This window comes from Suricata suricatta, chromosome 9, assembly GCF_006229205.1.
Source record: "Suricata suricatta isolate VVHF042 chromosome 9, meerkat_22Aug2017_6uvM2_HiC, whole genome shotgun sequence".
NCBI classification, from domain to species: Eukaryota; Metazoa; Chordata; class Mammalia; order Carnivora; family Herpestidae; genus Suricata; species Suricata suricatta.
In genome coordinates, this window is record NC_043708.1 from 11174271 (window position 1) to 11200574 (window position 26304).

At 42.5% G+C, this 26304-nt stretch overlaps 1 protein-coding gene across 11 annotated transcripts in view; it reads left to right on the plus strand.

Moving 5' to 3' along the window:
- Nucleotides 1–2568: 2568 nt before the first annotated feature.
- Nucleotides 2569–26304, plus strand: part of ATXN3 (ataxin 3) — a 35389-nt gene continuing 11653 nt past the window's right edge. For 2 of the 11 annotated variants that reach the window (XR_003912853.1, XM_029950363.1), the window contains exons 1-9: nucleotides 2569–2625; nucleotides 9146–9310; nucleotides 9540–9584; nucleotides 11043–11128; nucleotides 11581–11647; nucleotides 16132–16219; nucleotides 21749–21881; nucleotides 22501–22667; nucleotides 23464–23563. Coding sequence is in view for 4 of the 11 variants with exons in the window: in XM_029950363.1 (XP_029806223.1) it covers nucleotides 2602–2625; nucleotides 9146–9310; nucleotides 9540–9584; nucleotides 11043–11128; nucleotides 11581–11647; nucleotides 16132–16219; nucleotides 21749–21881; nucleotides 22501–22667; nucleotides 23464–23563 (875 nt within the window). In the remaining 7 variants the exon portion in view is untranslated. The other 9 variants (XR_003912856.1, XR_003912857.1, XM_029950365.1 and 6 more) reach the window with 9 other exon arrangements.

Here is a 26304-nt window from a genome sequence, read left to right on the forward strand (position 1 = left end):
AGCCAACTAATTAATGCTAGGGGTCTTTAGAAGCTGGAAGAAGCAAGCAAAGATTCTCCCTGTGATTTTGGCCCATGGTCCCGCTGACACCTTGATTTCAGACTTGTGGCCCCAAGAACAGTTGAGAGAATACATTTCTGTTGTTTTTAGCTACCAAGTTTGTGATGATTTGCTGCTGCTGCCATAGGAAATGAATACAATCACATTTTTTCCTGAATACATAATACTGTATAGTTAAAAAATCAAGAATAAAATTGTATACAGTGAAAAGTGTCCCTCCCATCCCTGCCTATTTGCTTGCCTCCTTTCCCATCTCAAACCTGTAGGTAACCTCTGTGTTTCCTATATAGGCATCTGGAGATGTGTAATGTAAATAAACAAGGAAGTAAATACATATTACTGTACATAGACACAAACTTCCTTTTTTAAAAAAATCAGAAAAAATGGTTTGCATATTTTTTCACTTCATGAGATCATGATTTGCTTCCACAGTTAGTCCACAGTTCCTTAAGGACACCCATGCATTGTTTCCCCATTATAGAATTGTGGACTGTGCACATAGGAGCATTTGCTGAATGTTAACTAAATCCTATTCCCAAGCACCTGGTCCTCACTGGACTCTCCACTTCCTTACCTCCTGCCTGTCTCTTCTGTTCCTCTAAACCTGCACTCACCAAAGTCACCAATAGTCTCCATAGCAACACAGTTTAGTGGAATCTTGAGAAGTCCTTATGTTGCAGCAACTGACACTGACTGCTCCTTGAAACGTCCCCTTCTCAGGGCTTTGATAACTTTACGCTGTCCTCCTTTTTCCTCCCTTGCCCTCCACTATTGCTTCTCTACCCTCAAGTTTCTGTTCTAGAGCTTCTCAATCTCTTTCTTTTCTCTAGATGATTTTATTCACTCCTGTGAATAACTCCCTGTTCTATAACAAAACCAAGTCCCTGAACTCCAGCCTATCTTTTTAAAAAATATGTATTTATTTATGGGGAGAGTGCAAGTGGGGGAGGAGCAGAGGGAGGGGAGAGAGGATCCAAAGCAGGCTCTGCACTGACCGGTTGACATCAGCGAGCCCAAAGTGGGGCACCAAGGAGACCATGAACTCAACCCAAGCGGACGCTCAACTGACTGAGCCACCCAGGTGCTATCTGTCTGTCTCTCATCTATGCACCCACCCATTACTTGTCTCACGGCCCATAGTTATGTCAAATTCAACATCTCTAAGAGGTAAACTCTATCTTCTCTTTCCCAAACCTTGCCCTTCCTCCAGTATCCCCATCTCAGTGAACACTGCTTCTGCCTAGTGGCTGCCGAGGGCAGAAACCCAGACATCGTCCCCAGTGTTTCTGTGTCCCTCCCTCCCCGCTCTCACCAAGTTCTGTTGAGTCTCCATGCTTCCTAATTATCTCTCAAAATGGTCTCCTCGACTGCAGTTCACTACTCCAGTCCAAACACTATCAGCTCTCCCAAGATTCCTTTGACAGCGTCAGCTTTTTTCTGTAGCTAGTGATCTTTATAAAATGCAAACCAGAGCACGTCTCTTCTCATTTAAAAACTCTATATAAACTCCCTTATTGCCTTTAAAAGGCAAACCTTCCTGGGAGCATCTGGTGGCCCACATTGGGCTGTCCGCTGTCAGCTTCAGATCCTCTGTCCCTCTCTCTCTGCCCCTCCTCCAGTCTCTCTCTCTCAAAATTAAATAAACATTAAAATATATATATATATATATTTTAAAAGCATACCCTTCTTAACTTAATTTCAAGGTGCAAAATCTGCTTCTTCTCTGCTCCTTCAGCTTCATCAAACCCCTTCTCCCACTTTCCTAGACTTTTCAGTTTCTCCAACTCCTACTTCCTCTTCAGGGCCAGAACACAGACACTAGGAACTAGGTGTATAGATTTGGATCCTAGCATGGCAACCTACTAGTTGACCTTGTGCACCCTTCTTTTCTTAACCTCCCTGTGCATTAGTGTCCTTATGGGTAAAATAGGGATTGTAACAACACCTACATCAAAGATTGTATTAAATTCGTTAATATATGCAAAGTAGTTTAAGAAGAATGCCGACCCTCCAGTAAGCTCTATATAATTAGTAACTACATTTTTACACAAGTGCCAGGTGTTGGGGGATGCAATGCTGCCTTTTTCTTAATCAGGCTTTCAGTCTGAGAGGAGGAGAAAGATATTAAATAATTATATGCAAATGTGATAAGCAGAAAATACAAAGTGGAAAACAAAAGAACATAGAACCCAGGTGTTCCTTGTCCAGACCCCTAATGGCCTAAAAATCCATAGCAATGGGTGGGAAGCGGAGATCCTCCAGACCCTAGGTGGCGCTGCAACACCCTCGCAAGCTGGCCAGATAAAGGGAGATGGCAGGACGCGCTACACAGGTCACGTGTCCTCGCATTCACCGCTCCGGCGTTCACTAGCCCCTAGTTCCACGTGACTCACACTCTCGCGGATGATTGGCCTGTGCGAGGCACGTGGGCAGGGGCGGCACGAGGCGGGGCGGGGCAGGGTGGGCGGAGGGGTGGGGCCGAGGGGCGGGGCTGGAGGGGGGTGGTTCGGCGCGGGGGCCGTTGGCTCCAGACAAATAAACATGGAGTCCATCTTCCACGAGAAAGTGAGTGTCCGCGTTCGGTGGGGAGCTGGCTGTTGTGCCGCAGCTGCGGTGGGGCGCTGTACTGCTTCCTCCCGCAGAGCTGGCGGAGGCCCGAGTCGCCCCCATCTCAGTCTCGCCCCGATCCCGGTCTCGCCGGGCGGGAGGAGCTTCACAGGGAGGGGAGCTTCACCGACGCCCCCACCGCGCCCTTTGCCAGAGAGGCCGGTGCCGGAGGTGTCCGGGGCTCGAGATGCCCGGGCAGCTGGGAGGGAGCGAGGGCAGGGCCGGGGACACCACGAGGGCACCGGCAAGCGGTGGCACCGAATGGGTTAGCTTCTGCGCTTCCCTTCCACTTTCCGTGGGCTTTGCTCTCCAGTCCCGTCTCCCCCAGGCTCCCTGGGTTCTAGCTAGTCTCCTCTTGGACACTGCCCTCGACCCTCCCCATCTCCACCCCACTCCCCCAGTCCCACTTCTGGCAGAATTAACTTTTCCTCCTCTGGGCTCCTCAGTTCGATATTGGAACCTCCCGTCCACTTAGATCTCTGCGGTTGTGTTCTCGTCCTCCTGCACGGGTCCCTGAGCCTCCCGAGGGCGGGGACCTTGGCTCGTCCCTCGTAGGGCCTGACACTTGGGGAAGTGAGGTCGGAAATCCTGAGCGCCCCTAAACAGGGAAGTCGTCACAGGAGTTTTTGTTACGGGATGTCTAGGTTTCGTTTCTTCTGGTAGTTGCATCTTTCCGAATCAGGAGGCCCGCTTTCCTGTTAGTTATGAGGGGTGGACTGGAATAGTTTCGTTGTCCGCCAGCCTGTTTTGCTTTTAGTCTTTGGTGACCACGCACTTGAAGATACTATTGCTGGCATGTGGAGAAACAAGCTATTTGGGTGTGAGTGAAACCTTCCTCAGGACAACTTTGGCACATCATAGAATTACTGTTTCATAATAGTTTCGTGTTTGGAAAGGATTGTTGGGAAGGCTTTTATTTAGTAGGAGCAAAGGGGTTTGGTTTTGTTAAATGCTTGTAAATGATCATTTATCCATTCACACACAAAACAAACATCACACACAAAAGAGGCACAGGATAAATCTAGACAAGTTGTTCAAAGGGATGTTTTTCTTTGTAGAAAATATCTTAGAACGTTTTGGCACTGGCCTAGACCAGTTTTTATGTGTGTGGAAGGAAGGACTCGTACAAGTTATCACTAATCTTGTGACTTGATCGACGTGGCTGATGAATCTTGGACAAGAGAAATGTAGTTGCCTGGCTACATTGGATATAGAGAGCTCTAAATATACACTTTTTTGTTACTAATTTTCAAAAGCTTTGTTATAGGACCAGAGGTTTCATATGGAAGACTTTAAACTTTCCACACTACCTCTGGAGAGTTACATATATTTACAGATATTGATTGACAGACACAGGGCACTGTTTGGCTAGATTTTGCTGAAGGTTAACTAACGGGCGGTTTAGTAGCTGGGTGCCAGCCTCATAAGGGTCTGCTTTTCCCGAAAGAAGTCACTCTCGATTATCAGCATCTGTGTAGGCTTCAAGGTGCTTAAGGAATACATGTACCCTTATCATCAACTTATACATACTTAACAGATGAGGGCTTTTAAAGTTTTTAAGAGATGTTTCAAGAGTATGGAAAATACCTATAGCCATAGGGCTAGTTGTTAATCTCATACCCAGTCCATTCTGGGAATGTTTGAGCTTAATATGCCATTTTCCAGCACCTTCCCTTCCCCATCTGCCTCATACGTACAACCTTTGCCAGAGCACCGGCGTTGGCTCTAAGGAAGCTGTGTATACAGAGATACCTGCCTACACCAGTCCTTGCAGCTACTTCCTCCTGAGTATTGGTTTCCCCATTCTCAGCACCACTTTGAGAGCCCTTTGTCAAGTTAAGATGTAAACTGAACAGTTCTTCAGTGGTATATCCCCAGTGCCTAAGATAGTACTTAGCACATAGTAGTTGCTCGGTAAAGATTTGAATGAATTGAGAGAGTTCCTTGAGTTTCTAGGATGTGGATGGTGGTGGTTATCTAAAGTAAACCATTTTTCTGTAAATATTTTCGGCTTTGCAGGTCCTCTGTGGTCTCTCACAGGTTCTTGTTTCCGTGTGGGTGTATTACCCAACCATCTAAAATCATAAAGACCACTCTTAACCACTGGAGCAGGTTGTATTTGGCCTCTTGGCTAGAGTTTGCCAAACCTTAACCAACCCTAGTACTAAATGTCCACTAACCGCTCGGTGTTTCTGGTGGTTGTTTTAGTTCTGATGTCTGCGTTCTAGTCATTTCTGTTAGCCTTCCTATTGCTAAGTGCTTTCTGTAAGGTCACGGTGCCATCCAAATTGGTACTTTCAATGTAAATTGAGAAGGTAGCCAAACTTGTTGGGATTGTGTTTAAAATTAATGAAAATGCTTAGAAGATGCTGAGCTTTGACTTTATGATGTTCATTTGGCCCTTTTGTGATTGTTAGTTTCTAGCTGTCTTTAGGATAGTTGGGGTTTAGGAACAACCAAATTCCAAATAAGTGGCTCTAATGATAGTACAGACTTGACTTCTGCCTGAGTTTGAATCCCAGCTCTGCTATTTACAAACCATACGGTCCTGAGCCAGTTACTTATTATCTCTCTCTGTGCCGTTTCCTCCTCTGTGGTGTGAGGACAACGAAGTATCTACCTCAGTGGTAAACCCTTGGACTGCTTCCTGGCACAGGTGCAGCGGAAGTACCGCCATTGTTACTCAGATACTTGAGTTTAGTGGACCTCGTAATGGGGGTGAGACCTTATCCTCATTGAGATTCTGGGTTGATGGTGTGGCCCTTCAGGCCAATCCTAAGTGCATTTTTCGGTTTATGCCCGGTTTCTGTTGTAATCAGTAGTGTCTCTGGGAATTTGAACTCGTTGCCGGTTGGTCCTGAAGACTTTAAGGAGAATGATTTGGTTACATTTACCCTCTGTGGTTTTGTAAAATATCCTGGTAAAGCTGAAACATACAGGCTTGTTCGTCCTCTGATCTCAATACAATAAGTCTGGGTCTAAAATCATGGAATTTCAATACCACTGAACTTTGACCAGAGCTCAGATAAACTTCTGTCCAACTTTGGTTAAAGCTCCATGAGAAAGACGTGGGTGGGGATAAATTGGAGGCTGGGAATGCATAGTACTAGGTGGGGCCCCTTGTACCTTTTTTGGTTTTTTTTTTTTTTTTTGGTTCATGTAGAATTTGATTCGCCTTGTGACTTTAAAAAGTGATTTTCAATTTGAACTGAACACTTTGTTCTTCAATTAAATCATATTAGAAGTACAGAACTTGCTATTCCCTGTAGCAATACAGTTTTACTTAGATAGGGTTTGATTTCAAGTGTTTATTTTTTGTATTTCAAAGCTAGTTTTTTAAATTCTTTTAGAGAGCCCAAACAGAGAAGAGAGGCAGAGGGAGAGAGTTTCCCAAGCATGGGGCTCAATCCCACAACCCAAACCCAAACCAAGAGTCAGCTGCCCAACTGCCTGAGCTACCCAGGCACCCCAAAGCTAGTTTTTATAGAGGGACTTTTTTATTAAATAGGTGGATTTACTGTTTCAATATATGTATTAAATGTGATGACCGTAGTTTGAGAGCACCCAAACTGAGGCGTGTAACCTGACAGCCAGACAGAAAATTTGCATTAGGACTGTTCCCAGAAAATCCGGTGTCTGGTGACTTTAGCAGGAAGTTCTTGGGTTTCCAGGGTGGTGGTTCAGTCAGTTGAGCGTCTGACTTCGGCTTAGGTCATGATCTGATGGTTGGTGAGTTCTTGCCCCACATCAGGCTCGCTCTGTGCTGGTAGCATGGAGTCCCCTTTGAAACCTCTGTCTCCCTCTCTCTGCTCCTCTCCTGCTTGCATGAGCTCTCTCAAAAATAAATAAACATGGGATGCCTGGGTGGCTCCGTCATCCAAGGGACCAACTCTTGCTTTCAGCGCTAGGTCATGATCTCACAGTTCATGAGTCTGAGCCGCACATTAGGCTCTACTGACAGTACGGAGACTGGTTGGGATTTTCTCCCTCTCCCTCCTTCCCCTCCCCCTTCCTCTGCCCCTCCCCCCCCCCGTGTGTGTGTGTGTGTGTGTGTGTGTGTGTGTGTGTGTGTGTGTGATTTGAATGTTAGCTGTAACAAACACATGTTAAGGGCATATAAACCATGAGTGCAGCTCAGTGAGTGTTCACACTTTGTTCACATACAAAGTGAACACACGTGTAAATAATTCTTAGATCAGGTAACAGAACATTTGTTTGTTCCACTTTCTCCAGAGAGGGTCCCTCCACCCAACATTCACCCTTTTGAGGGTGATCGCTGTCCTGAATTCGAATATCATAGATGAATTTTGCCTGTTTTTGAGCTTTTGTAAATAGCATCATACGTACTTGAAAGAATGCGTACTCTTCAAAATCTATCTTCTTTAACCTCGATTCATCCGTATTGTTGCAGGTAGTTGTAGTTCATTCTCATTGTTAAATAGTTTTCCCTTGTGAATATAACAGTTTACCCATCCTATGATGGGCACCTGGATGGTTCAGGGTGGGGCATTACCGGTAGTAGTGCTATGAATATTTTTATGCATGTCTTTTGACAAAAGTATGTTGACATTTCTGTCGTTGGCATTATGTACCCAGTAGTGGAATTGCTAGATCTTGGCTTCATATATGTTGTTTTCGTAGATACTCCAAATAGTTTTCCAGAGTGGTTGTACTAATCTACATGGCCGCAAATAGTATTTTGATGTCTCTAATTGCCAACATTTTAGCCATTTTGGAGAGTGTGTAGTAGTAACATAGTACAGTTTTAATATATCCTTCCCTGATGGTTAATGACATTGAGTCTCTTTTTGTCTGTTTGTGAATACTTGTTTGTCTTGCCCATTTTTCAGTAGAATATAAGTAGGATGTCTGTGTATTTGTTCAATTCATTTTGTATTGTTCAGAGCGAGTTGCTTTCTAGCAGTAGCAATCCAGTCAAGGGAAAAAGAGGTGGAGACCCATTCTCTTACTATGTGGCTGTGACTGGAGGAATCGCGTCTTCAGCTTCAGGCTACTTCTTCTATACTAAAATACGAACGTAAACTTATTTCGGTCCCCCGTCTTGCACTCAGACTCTCTCAATGCTGCCTTCCTGTTCCACTGCATACACACACCCTATATCATTTTCTGAAGCTGAATTTTGTTCCTAGAGAATTAACTAGTCAGGAAAAATATGTGTCTCACAAGGTGCCGCTCTTTGGGGTCAGTCACCAGAGAGTTCTGTGTCACTCTTGAGTAACCCTGGGTGAAGGTGTTGACTTTACTGCAGAGAGGGAGAACTTAGGGGGCCAGGGTTAGAGAAGAAGTGTTCCCCTCTTCTGCCGTCACTCCACAGAGGGGTTTGTGTTCACAGGAAGGGATCTCAGTTACCAGTGAGGTTCCCTTCTTCCAGGGCAGACGTAGGAAAGTGACATTGTTTTGGGGAGCAGGGTGATAAGCAGACCACTTGGGGCCAGGCAGCTTGGATTTAGATTTGGGGTACCAACCGTGTGAGAGCCAGCTGCTCAGCAGTCGGAGACCCTGGGGCCCGTGGGAAGCTGTACTCCCTCCACCCCCTACAGTATGAAGCCAGCGATGCCAGTGACACCATGGCCACTCGGATGCAGCCCTCCTTGCTGGCCTGTCTGGAAATGACTCCAGGGCTGGTTCCGGGGAGGTCCGCTGGTTGTACATACCACATAGACGTTTTGTGCAGAGTTCCCTGCAGAGAACCGTGGTTCCGTCGCTGCGGGTCTTCATTAACACCGAGCAGGATCTTCCTGACCTGTGTCAGTTCTTGAGATTCTTTTGTTCATTGATTTGAAACTCCTTGAATAAGCATTTAGATTGAGTAGATTATCTTGTGAGAAGAACCCAAATGTTCTTGGGATTAAAATTCCTCTTTCAGCATTAGTAATTTTCCATGGAACCTCCAAAGATGTATATATTTTATATACTGCATATGAGAGACGCTAATGTTTTTGTAGAATAGTTTCTAGTGAAATATGAAATTTGGCATATTTGATAGTCATGCTTATATAAATCATTCTTTTTATTACATTTTTTAATGTTTATTTATTATTGAAAGACAGAGTGCACAAGCATGGGAGGGGCAGAGAAAGAGAGACACAGAATCTGAAGCAGGCTCCAGGCTCTGAGCTGTCAGCACAGAGCCCGATGTGGGGCTCGAACCCACAGACCGTGAGATCATGACCTGAGCCGAAGTCGGACACCCAGCCGACTGAGCCACCCAGGAGCCCCACATAAATCATTCTTCAGTTTTTGATCATATACATAAATAATCGTAGCTTCATTAATGGTAAAATTGTAAAATAAGTGTTAAGAAATGAAAATTCAGATACTTCTGTTACTCATGCTGCCGAAAGCCAAAAAGGTTCGGTTTGGCTGTGTTAAGTTAATGATTAAACTCTCGAGAGTAAGAGAACTATATAAATCTGTTCAGCAAATCACATTTGAATTTTTTCTTTTGAAACATTAGCAAGAAGGCTCACTTTGTGCTCAACATTGCTTGAATAATCTATTGCAAGGAGAGTATTTTAGCCCCGTGGAGTTGTCTTCCATCGCGCATCAGCTGGACGAGGAGGAGAGGATGCGGATGGCAGAAGGAGGCGTTACCAGCGAGGACTACCGCACGTTTCTACAGGTGCGGACCCTCCCCTCACCGAACCGGGTGTGGGGGGGGGTGCGGGCACTGTTTAGAAGAGGATGAGGCATTCTTCGTGTGGGGATCTGACTTGCTAATTATAACTATGCTCTTGACGTTCTAAATGGGCGCAGTAAGATGTTATTTTAAATATGCACACTAATGACAGGTTTTATCCTTCCCTGCCCACCCCCAACCCCCGCCTCGACGGCCCATGCGAACTGAACAGCAGCCCTCGGGAAACATGGATGACAGTGGCTTCTTCTCCATTCAGGTAAGTGGCTGGAAGCACTAAGGGTTGTTGGGGCGCCAGGCGCTAGCTGTCACGCTGAGGACGTGGTCCACACGCATCTCTTCTCGCAGCCTTTCACGATCACTGTAATGATGCGACCTTGGGCAGCCCTTCTAGTGGATTGTGTCTAAGAGTATAAGATGACTGAAAAATAAAAACAAAGCTATAGAACACGAGGAAAAACCTGGGAAAGAAGTGTAAGATCATACTCTCGGGTGCTAGATTTTTATAGAGATAAACATGAAAATTAGAATCCTACAACCTTCATTTTAGAGTAGGGCACTTTGAAAGGAGATTATGTAGTTTAATTTGGATGCTGCTAACCATAGTTTCAATAAGTCAATGTATTTCAGACTTGCTACATCTGGATAAATTTGAGAAAATGCAACACCTCACTACCTTCCATTTAAATCCACCTGCCAGGATTGGATTCCTTTATTATGGTCTGTGGCTTTTGCTTTTTCTTCTTTTTTCAAACTTTCAGCTCCCCTTGAATTCTCTGGGTGAATGTGTATGTACTTGGGGGCCTCTTTCACCTCACCTGTGGGTGTTTCATTCTAACAGCCGGCAGGTATAGCCAGAGTTCTTCCAGAAACTCTCTCTCTCTCGAGGAGCCTGTTTCTACACTCCCGTCTGTTGCGTTTCCCTGTACTGTCCTCCTGGACCCCTCGTTCAGTGGCGTCTCCATCCAGCATCCTCCGCCTGGGCGGTGCCCGGGGGGCGGGGGGCGCTGCCGCAGCGCCCAAGGAGGCTTGCGTGGGCCCTGCGCTTGCCATTGCCTCCTTGTGTGACACTGGGACACTGGTCTTGGTGCCGATTCGCGTCTGCCCCCTGCGTGGCGTTCACTGTTCACCTGTGCTAGTGCCTGGTTGGCTCGCTGCTCTGTTGGCTGCCTTGGAGGGCAGGGAGTGAATTTTCAGAAACGTCCTTTTTTTTTCCCTCCTCAGACAGTTTGAAGTAATCGGGGTTCTTTCCCCCTTACAAATTACAAAGCCATGATAATAGTTCGAAGACTGAAAGCTCAGTTTAAATTCCCAGGAAGATCCCATGCAGACAATATTTTCATCACTACTGACATGCCAGGTAGTGAGTTGAATATAACTTTTCTAAAGCAGGACCCGTAGCAGCCAGATTATTGCGTGTGTACAGTAGACTAGTCCTCACTGAGTAGAATATACATGTGGATTTTGGAGACGGTTTTATCTAGGAATTATGTGGTTCTCTGGAACGTTCCAGAAACCTAGCGTAAAAAGCACTCTTTTATAGCTACTTTTTTTCTTTAATGGATTTAGTTGATGTGTCTATCCACACACTCTTCAAGAAGCATAGCCTATAGGGAAAATGATGAAGTACAATTGTTTATACAACTAACATGGCTGCACTACTTAATTTGAAATTGAATGGTTTAGGTCATGAAAAGTTGCTATTTTTTTTTAACAGGTTATAAGCAATGCCTTGAAAGTATGGGGTTTAGAACTAATTCTCTTCAACAGTCCAGAGTATCAGAGGCTCAGGATCGATCCCATGTAAGATTTTTATTTTGCTTTTCCATATTGCTTTTCCTAAACTGGATTTTTAAAGTTCTAATTTCTTAAAGAAGAAAAGCATATTTTGAATGCTTTTGTTTTGCTGTCCCCTGTCTCATTCCCTCCTTTCCCGTTACACCTTTTTGGGGACGTCCAGGAACATCTCCTCCCCACTTACCGCCACCCCCCTGCGGGCAGCACAGAACTTGTCCGTAAAGGCTGTGGATGCCAGCAGATTCTCCTGGCATCACTCACCTGCAGAGAGATCGATACTGTTTGGGTTTTGTTTTCATTTTGAATACCGTTTGGTAAAACTTCTTAAAACTCAGTGATACTTAACGGTAAGCATAATCCTAAACTATCATGTTTTATATAATACTTGCTAGTAGATAAGCTAAATGACTATGAACTCTATTATTTCAACTTAATATTGTGTATGTATTTTTTTCTAGAAATGAAAGATCATTTATATGCAATTACAAAGAACACTGGTTTACAGTTAGAAAATTGGGAAAACAGGTAATGCTTCTCTCTTTCTTGTCTTTTTTCTCATTTTGCACTCCATTTGCAACTAAAATGTAAAGGATTGGTACCTTAAAGATGAAGAAACTTATCAGTAATGTGTGTGTCTGGTATGGATTTAATCTTAAAAGAGATTTGCTATCTTAAAAAATAGTGTTAGTTTCCTTTATAGATTTATTTGTAACAACCACACACAGTTGATGTTTGAACAACATGGGTTCGAACTACATGGCCCCCCTTACAGGTGGATTTGGTTTTTACAGTACTGTACGTGTATTTTCCTTTTATTTTTAGGATTTTCTTAGTAACGTTTTCTTTTCTTTAGCTTTATTGTAAAAGTAAGTAGATCAGAGGTGCCTGGCTGGTCAATAGAACATGCAGCTCTTAATTTCAGGGTTGTGAATTCAAGCCCCATGTTGGCATTGGAGCCTACTTAGAGAGAATAATAATAGGTATACAGTACATATACAAGATGTGTGTTAATTGTTTATATTAACCGTAAAGCTTCCGGTCAGTGGTAGACTATTAGTATTGAGTTTTTTGAAGAGTCAAGCTACATGTGGATTTTCAGCTGTGCACGGGGTCAGCACCCTTAACCCCTGCAGTGTTCAAGGGTCAACTGTACGGTTTAACTATATAAGAAAAACTTCCTATTTAATACAGTACAGAAGTGGTTACTTTTAGTGAGTTTTTATGTGATAAACATGTTCTTCCGGTAACTGTGACTTTATAGATTTGTGTCCGGCATATAGTAGTGTCACGAAGGCTGAAATGGCGTCCAGCATAAATAAAAAGTTTTCAGTCCTGTTTGCTTTAGCGTATCAAGATTATCCACATTCCAGAATGCCATGTAATACGTGCATCTACACAAAATTGTTTCAATTTTTTTTTTTTTAAAAGAACATGGAATGTGTCTTGAACAGGCCTTTCTTAAGATCAAGAAATGTACCCTAACATGTTTTTTTTTCTTAATCTTTTAAAAGATCTTTGAAGTCCTTTTTAGGGTCATCTGGGTGGCTCAGTTGGTTAAATGCCTGACTCTTGATTTTGGCTCAGGTCATGATCTCACTTTTGTGGGTTTGAGCCCCGCATCAGGCTCCCCACTGACATTGTAGAGTCTGTTTGGGTTTCTCTCTCCCCCCTCTTTCTCTCTGCCCCTCCCCTGCACACATTCTCTCTGTCTCTCAAAAATAAATAAACTTTTTTAAAAGTCCTTTTTTATTAGATTTTTGAATCTTGGAGCACCTGGGTGGCTCAGTCAGTAAGTGCAGGGCCTGCTCGGGATTCTCTCTCTCTCCCTCTCTCTCTGTCCTTCCCCAACTCACACTCAAAATAAACAAACAAACCTAAAAAATGTTTTGAATCTTTGAAAGAGGGATATTATAAATGGCCCAATATAAAAAGAAATGAACAATTGATATGTTCAACAACATGAATGAGCTTAAAAATAATTATGCAGAGTAAAAGAAGCCAGATACACGATAGTCCGATATACTGTATGGTTCCATCGATATAAAAGTCTAGAAAATGCAAACTGACCTATAATGACAGCAGATTAGCCAGCTGTCCCTGGGGGTGAGGAAGGTGAGCAGTGAGAGAGGAGGGCCATCAGGGCCTGGCAGCTCTTGTTCGCAGTGACGCTTTCTTGGGCGTGTGCGTGCGTTATAGCTTCAGGTTGAACACTTTGAAATGTGTGCAGTTTCTCGCATGTCAGTTGTATCTCCATAAACATTTGTAAGAACAAAATAAGACAAAGCAAAAAGGAAAATGAAATCAAGAATGACTCCACTGAATTAAATCAATAAAAAATAATTCAGAAACAGAAACCTGCTATGATCTTTTAAGTCAGCTGCCTAGAAGCAGCTTTATGTGACGTGATTATTTCTAAAGATCCCTCCTGAGGGACAGAGAGCCAGTAAGGAGGTGCGGTGCCGGAGAGGCTGACCTGAGTGTGGGGGTCAACTCTAAGGAGAAATCAGAGGGGATGCTGCCAAGGTTATTTAACCGTCAGCTTTTATTTATATCTTTAAAAACTTAGATCGGGGCACCTGGGTGGCTCAGCCGGTTAAGCGTCCGGCTTCGGCTCCGGTCATGATCTCACGGTTTGTGAGTTCGAGCCCCACGTCGGGCTCTGTGCTGACAGCTAGCTCAGAGCCTGGAGCCTGCTTCAGATTCTGCGTGTGTGTGTCTCTCTCTCTGACCCTTCCCTGCTTGCACTGTCTCTGTCTCTCAAAAATAAATAAAAACATTAAAAAAATTAAAAACTTAGGATCAGGTATTTTTCTATATAAAATAATCATTGGGGTTTTTTTAAGATCTGAAGATTTAAGTTCCAGAAGTTCCTTTGGTGAATTGCATTATTATTTTAAACTTGCATTATTATTTTGAGAACTTTTACAGATTTTAGTTTAAAAGTGAATTTTCACATTTTAAATTACTTTATCTTTGATAAATACAAGAAATGTCAAATTTTAACTTAATATATTTGGCCCTAATTTATATTTTTGTTTACAGTTACATTTTTCACTGTATACTCTTTCATTAGAGGTCCTTATATTATGAAAAAGATGACTGGAAAAGGTTTTTTTCCCCAATATATATTTTTAAATTCCAGTATAGTTAACATACAGTGGTGTGCTAGTTTCACGTGTACAGTGTAAGTGATTCAGCAGTTCTGTACATTACGCAGTGCTCACCACAGTAAGTGCCCTCTTGGTGCCCTTCACTCTGATAACCCATCCCCTACCCCTCTCCCCTCTGATGACATCAGTTCTCTATAGTTAAGAGTCTGTTTTGGGGCGCCTGGGTGGCTCAGTGAGTTGGGCGTCTGACTTTGGCTCAGGTCATGATCTCACAGTTCGTGAGTTCGAGCCCCACATTAGGCTCTGTGCTGACAGCTTGGAGCCTGGAGCCTATCTTTGGATTCTGTCTCCCTCTCTCTCTACCCCTTGCCTGCTCACACATACTCTCTCTCTTTTTTCTCTCTCTCTCTCTCTCTCAAAAATAAACATTTAAAAACGAGTCTGTTTTTGGTTTGTCTCTTTTTCCTTTGGAAAGTCCCACATATGAGTAAAATCCTATGGTATTTGTCTTTCTCTGACTTATTTCACTTAGGTTTATACTCTCTAGATCCATCCATGTTGCAGTAGCAAGATTTCATTCTTTTTTATGGCTGAATAATATTCCATCAGGAGTGGGGAGGGGGAGAGGGTGTGTGTGTGTGTGTGTGTGTATTCTATCTTAACCATTCATTTGTTGGTGGACACTTGGACTGCTTCCATGATTTGGCTGTTGTAAATAATGCTGCAATACACACAGAGGTGTGTATGTCTTTTCAAATTAGTGCTTTTGTATTCTTTGGGTAAATACCCAGTAGTGGAGTTCCTGGATCAAAGGGTAGTTTTAATTTTTTTGAGGAAACGCCATACTGTTTCCATACTCCATACTGTCTGTGTTCCTACCCACAGTGCAGGAGGATTCCTTTTTCTCCACATCCTGGTCAACACCTGATGCTTGTGTTTTTGATGTTAGCCGTTCTGACAAGCGTGAGGTGATAGCTCACTGTAGTTTTGATTTGCATATTCCTGATGGTGAGTGATGATGAGCATCTTTTCATGTGTCTGTTGGCCATCTGGATGACTTTTGTGGAGAAATGGGTGACTAGAAAAAGTGTTATAATCTTTGTCAAAATCCAGGAAAGTAGCTGGTCATGATGGTGACAGTAACTTTGGAAACTTCTGTACCTTGTGGGTTACATTAGGAGTCTTTTAAAGTCGTGACTGAGTGATTTTAATTACATGTGATCCTTGTAAAATCAATTGGCAATTTTGATTTCCTTTCCTGGAATGTTAAGTTTTCTCACAATTGGAATCTTTTGACGAAAATTACCAGCAGTGGGAAAACTTTGTGTTGTTTTATTTTTCTTCAGTATAATGTGATTAGCGTTTTGTTGGACTGAAACTTTGGAAAAAGGTTTGATTATACCTATCAGTAAAGATACTTTAAAGTAGTATCAATTTCTGTACTCTTTTGGGTGGAAGATACAACGTTTATGACTTAAAGCAAAATTTTAATTTAAAAAATACTTGTTTGTGTTTTTTTTTTTTTTTTTTTTTTAGAGAGAGACACACACACAGAGAATCTGAAGCAGTCTCCAGCCTCTAAGCTGTCAGCACAGAGCCTGATGCAGGGCTCAAACCCACGAACTATGAGACCTGAGTGGAAGTCGGATGCTTAACCGACTAAGCCACCCAGGCGCTCTGCAAAACTTTATTTTTAAACCATTTCATACTGGTAAATCTGCAACATTTATTTCAGTTTTTAAAAATCATATTAATTACTTTTTAAAAATCTTGGTTTGACGTTTTCAGTGTTTAGATAGCCTTAAGTTAGTTTAGGTGGGTTATATTTATTCTTAACATATGACACCCCCCTATTACTTATAATGTACATTAACTTAAGTACTTAAAATTTTTTTCCAGTGGTTCAACTTGAATTCTCTCTTGACGGGTCCAGAATTGATATCAGATACATACCTTGCACTTTTCTTGGCTCAATTACAACAGGAAGGTAAATAAAGACTGAAATTTTTATATTATCATCTTTCAAAGTAGCTAAATAAAACTAGCTCTATTAGGTGTAAGTATAACAATGCTGTTTTTATGGCAGGGACAGCGAAATCATCTTTATGTTGTACTCGGCCAACTTTAATCTGTGATTTGGATGATACTGTCCGGTTAGAGTTTTCACTGCGACTTGGCCCTCCCCTGCGGTGGCTCCTTCCTTTGCAGCCCCACTAAGTCATGGCTCTTTTTCCTTCCAGACCCACAAACCCCCTGGCCAGGCGTGCTGGGTGGTGGCATTCTTGCTTCTCCTGACCCTTTCTAGGCTACTGTTCTTACCTAAAGTCTCCAGCTCCCCTAAAATATCTGGCACGAGAGTAAACTCTACCGCCTGCTCTTTTCCATTCACATGTGACCCTCCTTTTCCATGGAAGATTTTAGGGTCTGACTCACTGTTTTCTCTCAGCTTGAACTCTTCATCTTTCTGAGTGACTTCTACGTCAGAAATCCATCCTTCGGTACCTTTTGATTTTCAAAGACCGTTTTTGTGCATCTTGCCTTTGCCTTTGCCATTAACGGGAGCACCTTCAAACCCCAGCTGTAAACCTTTTGCTCTTCAGCACTTGTCTATCTTGATACCGTATTTTCTCTGTTTTCTACATCCAGCAATTCTTTAAACCCTGCCCAATCATTCCCTATGTCCTCACTCCTGCCTGGCCCTGCTTGTTTCTGGAACCTGCCGTTATAATGAATCTGATGCATTTCTCAGCTCCTCTTTGTTTCTGTCTGTCATACTTCAGGACAAAATGCCAGCCTGGGCTAAAACTAGGTCTTGGGCTTGTCCATTTCTGCGTCAGAGCAGCTGAACATGGCTACATACCATAAGATGACTGATTTTGCTTTAAATTTATGATCACAAATTTCAAATGATCCTTTAGGGCTACTTGACATTGCTACTGTGTTTTCATAGGATGGTGGCATTCTTGCTTCTCCTGACCCTTTCTAGGCTACTGTTCTTACCTAAAGTCTCCAGCTCCCCAAGATGGTGATTTCCCAGTTCAGCCCTTTAGGCCTGTAACCACACCCCTCTCCCTGACTCCTAGCTATGACCTTCCTTTGTGTCCACTGACAAAACAGAAGCAATGTAAAGAGGGGTGTTGGGTGGTACAGTCGATTGAGCATCCGACTTTGGCTCAGGTCATGATCTCGAGGTCTGTGAGTTTGAGCCCCACATCGGGCTCTGTGCTGACAGCTCATAGCCTGGAGCCTGCTTCAGATTCTGTGTCTCCCTCTCTCCCTCACACTCATTCTCTGGCTCTCTCTGTCTCAAAAATAAACATTAAAAAAATTTTTTTTTAAATAAGCAATGAAAAGAGAACTTCTTCTTTCTGTCAGCAAATCTATTAACTTGCCTGTATCCTAGTCTGTGCGTTGAGCCTATTAAAGTAAGTGAATTGTCCCCTGCTCCTGACTAAGACCAACCTGTCCACTTTGAGACTAGATCCCAGTTCCTCTCACCTCCTCAGGGTCTTCCCTCTTGTTTTTGTCTTTCTGCTTTCCTACATGGTCCCTCTCCCTCCCCTTCTGTATTACTCCTACCAGCAGAGAAATAAGAAAAAGGTTTTCACTGCACGCAAGGCCGCTGCCTCCCATTGTCATTTCCTCCCTAGAGTCCCCTCTAGTGTGTTGTCTCCTGTTCCTGAACTCATTCCACGTACCTCGTCATAGCCAGCATTTCACCAGAACGCTGCCTTCTCAATGTCATCAGTGCCTCCACATTTGGATGCAGTTCTCAGTCTTCTTTTTCTTTGACCTCATCTTGAGGGTAGAGTTGATTATACTCTCGTGTAGAACAGAACTAAACTTCTTCACTGAAAATTTCAAACAAATAAAAAGTAGAGAAAATAATGCGATGACTTCTCATGTACCCTTGACCCAGCTTGAACAGTTAACCTTGTGGTCAGTCTTATACCCATTTCCTTCCCCTGCTAATTTTGAGCATCTTATTTTCTCTGCAAATTTTAAAAATTAGAATATTTAAAAGCAAACACTCTTAAAGTATATATACACATGTATATGCGTGTATATATGTATATAAATATACACATACATATACATCCCCAGTACTGTAAGCACACAAAAAATTGAGCCATGATGCTTAATTAACAACGGATACCCAGTCTGTGTTCAGAACTCCCATCTCCTTGGTTGGGTCTTAAGACTTACACAGTTAACCAGGTTGAAATGAAGTTTGCTAATTGCATTGATTGATACGTCTTCCAAGTCTAACTATAGGTTTCCTTCCGTCTTGTTTCCCCTTGATTTTTTTTTTTTTTTTTTTTAAGAAAATGAGTTGGGGTGCCTGGGTGGCTTGGTCAGTTGAGGGTCAACTCTTGATTTTGGTTCAGGTCATGGTATCATAGTTGGTGGGTTCGAGCCCTGCCTTGGGCTCTGCACTGACAGTATGATGCCTGCTTGGGATCTTCTCTCTCTCTCTCTCTCTCTCTCTCTCTCTCTCTCTCTCTCTCTCTTAAGATAAATAAACTTATAAAAGAAAAAAAAAGAAAATGGGTCATTTGTTCTTTCCCATACTCTGAATTTTGCTGATTATATCTTTATTTTCCTCTGAGCCCTGAATATCCAACAGTCTGGTCTTTAGAGCCAAGCTTGACCAGATTCAGGTTGATTTGGGGGTGGGGTGGAGAGACCCTGGAAAACTTGACAGATCATCTGACACTTGATGTCTGGTTGTTTCTCTCTCTTTTTTTTTAATGTTTATTTTTGAGAGAGAATGAGACAGACACAGAGTGCAAGCGAGGGAGGGACAGAGAGAGGGAGACACAGAACCTGAAGCAGGCTCCAGACTCTGAGCTGTCAGCACAGAGCCTGAAGTGGGGCTCGAACCCACAAACCGCGAGATCATGACCTGAGCCAAGCTCAGACACTTAACCACACCCAGGCACCCCTGGTTGTCTCTCTTTTTGTGATTTGAGCAACTACTGATGATCAGTGCCTGGATCAATTATTTCATTAAGGGTTGCAAAATGGTGGTGCTAGATTCCCATGCTTCTTTATGGATAACCTTCGTCAGTTATTTGGTTATTCTGAAGTATAATTCATATAGGAAAAGCAGAATAAATATTCTTCCGTTTTATAGGTTTTTAAGATAGGTTGGTTTCATAGTGCTCTTCCTCCAAAGATAACCAGTTAGCAAAAATAGAAAAAGGAGGGAGATGCGTGGGTGGTCCAACTTCCCTTCAGGTCATGGTCTTGCAGTTGGTGGGTTACAGTTGGCCAGTATGAGCCCTACATCAGGCTCACTGCTTTCGGCACGGAGCCGGCTTCAGATCCTCTGTACCCCCCCACCCCCCGCTGCTCCCCCACGCATGCATGCTCACAGTCTCTCTCTCTCTCCCTCAAAAATAAATGAATAAATAAATAAATAACATTCAAAGATAACCTGTTAATTTGAGGTTCTTTGCCATGGTAAACTAATCCATTAAAAAAATAGTTTGTGTCTTTCAGTCCATTGTGATTATTCATATCGATACTCAAATCGTTACACTTGTATGGGGGGCTACCTTTTGAAGTTCACTCCTAAGTTCCTGAAATGACCTCTGTAGCTTTTTGAAAGCTAAGGCTTTTTTTCTCATAAGACAAGATGTTTCAGGCCTACCTTGTTCGTTTCTTGCTCTTTTAGTAATGTGTAAAGCTTAGTCCGGGTACTAGCCTGCTTATTGCTACTGGGTTGGTTATCACGTTGTTCTTTTCAATTCACATTTAGGGTTATAATATTTTACTTCTTTGATATCATACTCTAGTATTTTTTTTTTCTTTTATGCCTAAGCCTTGGTTCCTGAGTATAGTCTTCCTTTTTGAACCACTGTGCACACTTGGCTTCCAGTCCACTGTGCTCTGGTTTACCTCCTATCTCATTGGCTGCTTCTTTCAGATTCCTTTTGTAGATCTTACTCTCGCGAATTTCTTATAGTTGAAGTGACCCAGAGGTCAGTCCTTGGACAGTTTCTTGATTATGGGCTGTCCCATTATTATTCTTATTTTGCTGTCGTATTATTTTAAATATCATCTCTAAGTAAAATCTCTACACCCATAATTCCTAAACTCTTATCTTCTGCCTGCACATCTGCCCAGAACACCAGACTCCTAACTTTGACGTCTCCACTTGGGAAGCATTTCAACCTGAACATGTCTGGAAAGGATTTAGTTTTCTTCTCCCTATGTATGTTGTTCCTCAGGTTTTCTGTTTTAGTAAGGTGCTGTTTTCTTGCACTCTGGTTCCTACATATTAAATTGCTAACGCAGCCCGGATTGCTTTTTAAAAACGTAATGCGTGTTACGACACAGTCTCTCGTCACCCTTCAGAGTCTCACGGCAGGTGCCTCCAGTAACCCCTGAGGTCCTCACTGGGGCACCTGACCGAGACAGAGCGTCTGTTCTTCCGGGGGCTCCTAGCGGATGCCCATGGTGCTGACACATTTACTTTCGGATCTAGAAACAGTTTACTTGGCATAGAACATGCCAGACCATCTGAACTCTGAGCACATTTGTCTTTGTTTAAATGAAGTATATTAATCGTATTAGGTACTTGTTCAAAAAATAGATATTAATGTACCGTTTTGTATTTTTCCATTACTAGTTCTCTTGATCTTTGTTTTATTCTCTTTTAATACTCACAAAGGCTATCCAGTAATAAGTACCAAAGCTTAAGAAAAATTTATGGTAGAAAACCTTAAATTAATTAGAATGACTTAGGTATAGGTCCACCCATGTTCAAATTTTGTGTGGAAGATTTCGCTGGGAAAACGCTGGTTTTCTAGGATTACACTTATAAAAAATTACACTGAATCAGTGTAATTATTTCAAAATATGAACCACATCATCAACAGTTTGGCTAGATTTTGAACATTGGTTTCCCAGCTCCAGTATTCATTGGGGGGGGTCAATCGGGGGGGGGGGGACAGCTATTTCTGTAGATTATTCATTTTACCCATATTTTACATTATTACACATTGTCTGTGTCCTCACAACAGCCCTGTGAGGAAGGTACCAGTATCATGGTTTAATGGTTTGTACACCAAGACATAGCTGGGTAGTGATTTACCAGAGAGCATGCTCGGTCTTGGAATTGGAAGAGCTGGGACCAAAACCCTGACAATTTGATCCGAGTTCCTTGCTCTTCCCCACCCCCTCCCCCGCCTCTCCATTACCATTTAGTAACAGCGGACGTGGTCACGCGCTGTTGTGGTGGAGGCCCTGGACATCATGCCATTTGTATCTCACAGTCACTCTGTGAGATGGCTGTTCCCAGCTTACAGACAGAGGAAGCGGCCCAGAGACTTTGAGTAGTTTGTCCGAGATCAGTAAGTGTACGAGTCAGGATTTGAACCCAGGTCTTTTTCACTCTTAGCTTGTGTTCTTTCCACTGTGCTCTGCTGCCTTTCTATCTGCTATCATTTTAAATCTACTTTTAATCTCCTACTAGCTGCTTTAGTTTATTTTTGCCTTTTTTTTATAGGTTATTCTATATTTGTTGTAAAGGGTGATCTGCCCGATTGTGAAGCTGACCAGCTTCTACAGATGATCAGGGTCCAACAGATGCAGAGACCAAAACTCATCGGAGAAGAATTGGCACAACTAAAAGAACAGAGGTAAAATTAAGCCTGCAGTGTGAAGTATATGGTAGTATTCCATATTTCATGGCAAGAATTATGTGTCCTTCCTTCCTTCCTGTTTTTAAAACTTTGTTTTAGAGTCATCTCTGTCCCCAGTATGGGACTCAAACTCACAACCCTGAGGTCAAGATCATGCTCTACTGCCTGAGCCAGCCACGGACATTTTCACGCGCACATTGAACGGGTGGTCCTTTTATTGTTGGTGATTTTTTTTTTAGACCTTTTATATTTTTAGTGAAGTTTATTGGCTCAAACTTGAATTGACTATTTGAATTGCTTAATTAACTTAGATGCACATCACAGCATAATCTTTATATTATTAGATTATCTGCCAGAAAATGTGTAATTTTTGACTTTTAGAAAATCTTTGGGGGCCCCTGCCTGGCTCAGTTGGTGCAGCACATGACTCTTGACTTCACGGTTGTACATTCTAGAATGCCCCACGTTGGATGTAGGGATTACTTATAAATAATTAATCTTTTTTTAAAAAATTATTTAAACACTTTTTTGGCTTATATATATATATATATATGTCTGTGTTTTATTTAGAATAGAAGACTGGACTGCAGTTACTGTTAGTGTTTTTGTCCTTTAGAGTCCAGAAAACGGATCTGGAACGAGTCTTAGAAGCAAATGATGGGTCAGGGATGTTAGACGAAGATGAGGAAGATTTGCAGAGGGCCCTGGCACTGAGTCGCCAGGAGATTGACCTGGAAGATGAGGAAGCAGATCTCCGCAGGGCGATTCAGCTCAGCATGCAAGGTACCAACTCCGACGCGCGCTCCGCTTGCTGTCGGAGGACTGAGTCAGTTTATCCTCCGTTCCCCTGGACGTTAATGCGCTGTTGGTAGAAGTTCTTTGACAATTACTGTGGAAGCAGTACCTATGTACATACGATCAGCTGTCTGTTTAGTTTTCTTATACCTTGAGTTGTTATGTCATGGGGTGCTGCAGCAGAGAGGAGTACAGAGACCGGGTTCACCCTCACCCCACTTCCTGTTGCTTCTAGTAGCGAGTGCCGGGGCGTCTCTCGAAAGTTAAAGAAGGCAACGCAAGTGTGATGTTAGCGGCTCTTCCTAACAGACTGGCTGTTGGACTCACAACCTCACATCCGCTGGATCGCAGATGGGTGTGGACACAGGTCATATTTGACCCGCCCCATTCAGATTTGTCCATGAGACTTTCTTCTAGTTAGAACACAGCACAATATTTTTAAAAATTTTTTTTAATGTTTTATTTTATTTTTGATACAGAGAGAGACAGAGCATGAGAGGGGGAGGGGCAGAGAGAGAAGGAGGCACAGAACCGGAAGCAGGCTCCAGGCTCTGAGCTAGCGGTCAGCACAAAGCCTGACGCGGGGCTCGAACCCACGAACGTGAGATCTGACCTGAGCTGAAGTCGGAGACTTAACCGACTGAGCCACCCAGGTGCCCCAGCACAATATTTTTAAGAAAAAGAACTTTTTGAAAGTTTGCTCAAAAAGCATAAACATACCATTGCTTGAAATGGTAAATAAAATGATTGGGGGTTTTTTTGTTCTGTTTTCTTTTGTTTTCAGGTAGTTCCAGAAATGTATCTCAAGAGATTCCACAGACATCATCAGGTCCACATCTTACTTCAGAAGAGCTACGGAAGAGAAGAGAAGCCTACTTTGAAAAGTAAAGTAGTTGGTACAATATTAAGATTGCATACTTAATGTGTACTTTGATTTGTCTATAATTTGTACACATAGAGCTTTGGCTTAAATTCTTTTATCTAAGATTCTCTCCTTTTAACAGATTGGTTACTATCTGAACCCTGTGAACATCTGAGTTTTGTTTTGTTTTGTTTAACTCACAGCCAATAAACAGAAATGATACGTAGTTTTAGGGGGAAAGTCTTTGCCTCAATACTAATTAGGTTTATATATGAAATAGGGTGAAGGAAACCCAGTCAAATTTAAGTCATCCAAAGAAAATGGAATCGGACCAAAGCAAGAACGATGTGTAATGGTCCTTTGGCTGTGCTTCTCGGTTATCTGAGCAACCTTGGAAGTCCTGCTGTCGGTGGACAGGGGAGAGAGCACTGTGGTCGGGAGCACACGCCCAGGTAGAGGTGGTGGTTCATTGTCCTTCTGATTGCCACTTCAGGGGTCCTGCGGGCCTGTCCACAGCAGGGACATGGGGCAAACCTGAAACCCTAAAACCTAAGTCTGTCAGGGCTCTCAAATTAGAAAATAAGAATTATCATCCTTTCCAGTAACTACCGTTCACAGCGCGTCTTCCCATTTTCTTTTTTTAATGATAAGAAAAAAAGGTTACAAGGTAGTATTTAGATAGGATATTCAGATCCTCCGATCCCAGGTCAGAAAACAAAAAGTCCAGCGCCGGAATCTGGCCTGTTCACTGTATTTTGTCAATTCTGAGATGTATATATTTTCACATTTCAACATCCCTACAATTGAGAAGCATCTCCGAGTCATAATTGGCAGTATTTGCGGGAGCGTTATGTTGGTGTAATGAGGATAATATTTACCTTGTTTTCTGTTTTGTTTTTTAAGTTACAACTCAGAAGTATATGAAGGAAAGTTCTGATCAACTGACATCCTCTTAATGTGAGATATTTCTAGTCTTTATTCAGTGATAGATTAATGGATTTAATTATATATAAAATTTCAAAATAGTGATTATGAGTGCTTTTCACTTCCTTTCAGGTTTTAAAGTGAACTTTAAAATTTTTTAATGATAAACTTCAAATACTTATAAACGTAGAAAAACCAGCGTCATGAACCCGTCTTTACCCATTGCTCACACTTAACAAATGCCAGCATGTGGCCCGTGTTGGTTTTCTGGGTCCCCATCTTTCATGCTTTCCACTCTCCCCCTCCCAAGCTGGGATTAACTTATATCAACCCTAAATTATTATATCATTTCACCCCATTTTGAGGGGAATATAGCCAAATGCTGTTGTCACACTGTTAATAATTATATAATTATTGATACTTTTATAATGTCATCAGATGTCTAGTTAGTGTTAAAAAATAACTAGCTAGCTCAGTCAGTGGAGCATGTGACCCTTGATCTGTAAGTTTGAGCCCCATTTGGGTGTACAAACTATTTAAAAATAAAATCTTTTAAAAAAGTAAAACTATTTAATTAGATAAAAACTTATATTTGAGAAAATTCATTTTAAGATATATCAAAATTAAAACAATCCTATCTTTTGGTGTGTCTGGGAGGCTCAGTTGGTTGAGCTTCTGACTCTTGGTTTCGCTCACAGTCTGTGGGTTCAAGCCCCTTGTTGGGCTCCGTGCTGACACAGAGCAGAGCCTGCTTGGAATTCTCTCTCTCCTTCCCTCTCTGCCCCTCTCCTGCTTACGTTCTCTCTTTCTCTCACTCTCTCCCTCCCAATGTGCCTCCCTCTCTCCCCTCCCCCCCCAAAATAAATAAACTTTAAAAAGTCCTTTATTTTAATAACTCACATTAGTATTTTGACACATTTTCTTCTACTCACACAGACACACGTATGTGGTATATGAGTACACCCACCTCCCGTCATAGTAAGTAGCCTTTGTAGTTCATGTTTTGTAAAATGAACATATGTACTGTAATTTTACATGAATCTTTGATTTTTGCTGTTATAATTAATAATACAATGAACAATCCATGTTCAAATTTCTCATTATTTCTTCCAGTTCCTCTCAGGTTTTTGGGTTAAAGGACAGAAACATTTTTCTTAAGGTCTTGGTATAGATTTCTAAACTGCTTCCCAGAATGGTTCTCAAATGATACTTCTATCATGCTTATTTCATATTCTATTTTTTGCCAGAACAAATTGATCCAAACAGACGTACTTTATAGACAAACTGCAAAATTCACAAGTAGATCTAAGAAAAGGAAAACATCCTTAAATTAGAAAAACAAATCCCTTTTTTATTTAAATAACTTTTTTAGGTTGGGGAGGCCTGGATCGCTCAGTCAGTTGGGCATCCAACTCTTGCTTGAGGCTCAGGTCATGATTCTAGGGTCATGGGATCGAGGCCTGTGCTGGGCGTGGAGCTTGCTTAAGATTCTCGCTCGCTCTCGCTCTCTCGCTCTCTCTCTCTGCCCCTCTCCCCCGCTCAGGTGCACACTCTCTCTCTCCCAAAGTTAAAAAAAAATTTTTTTTACTGTGTGAGCATCAGTGCGGCCCCTTCCCGGCCAGTGGACAGTGGATTGGGGGAGGGGCCGGTGCACAGCAATGGTTTCCAGCTTCAGCGCCGTCCTCTGCGCCCTGGCATGACCTTCCACGTACTGAGGGGAGTCTGAGGAGAACTGGAGACGATCTTACAGAGCCACATGCTGCTGAGAGGTGCTGAGAACTGACTTCTCAGGGTTTCTCTCCACCGTCGTCTAGCTTCAGAATCTTGTTAGACTCAGTA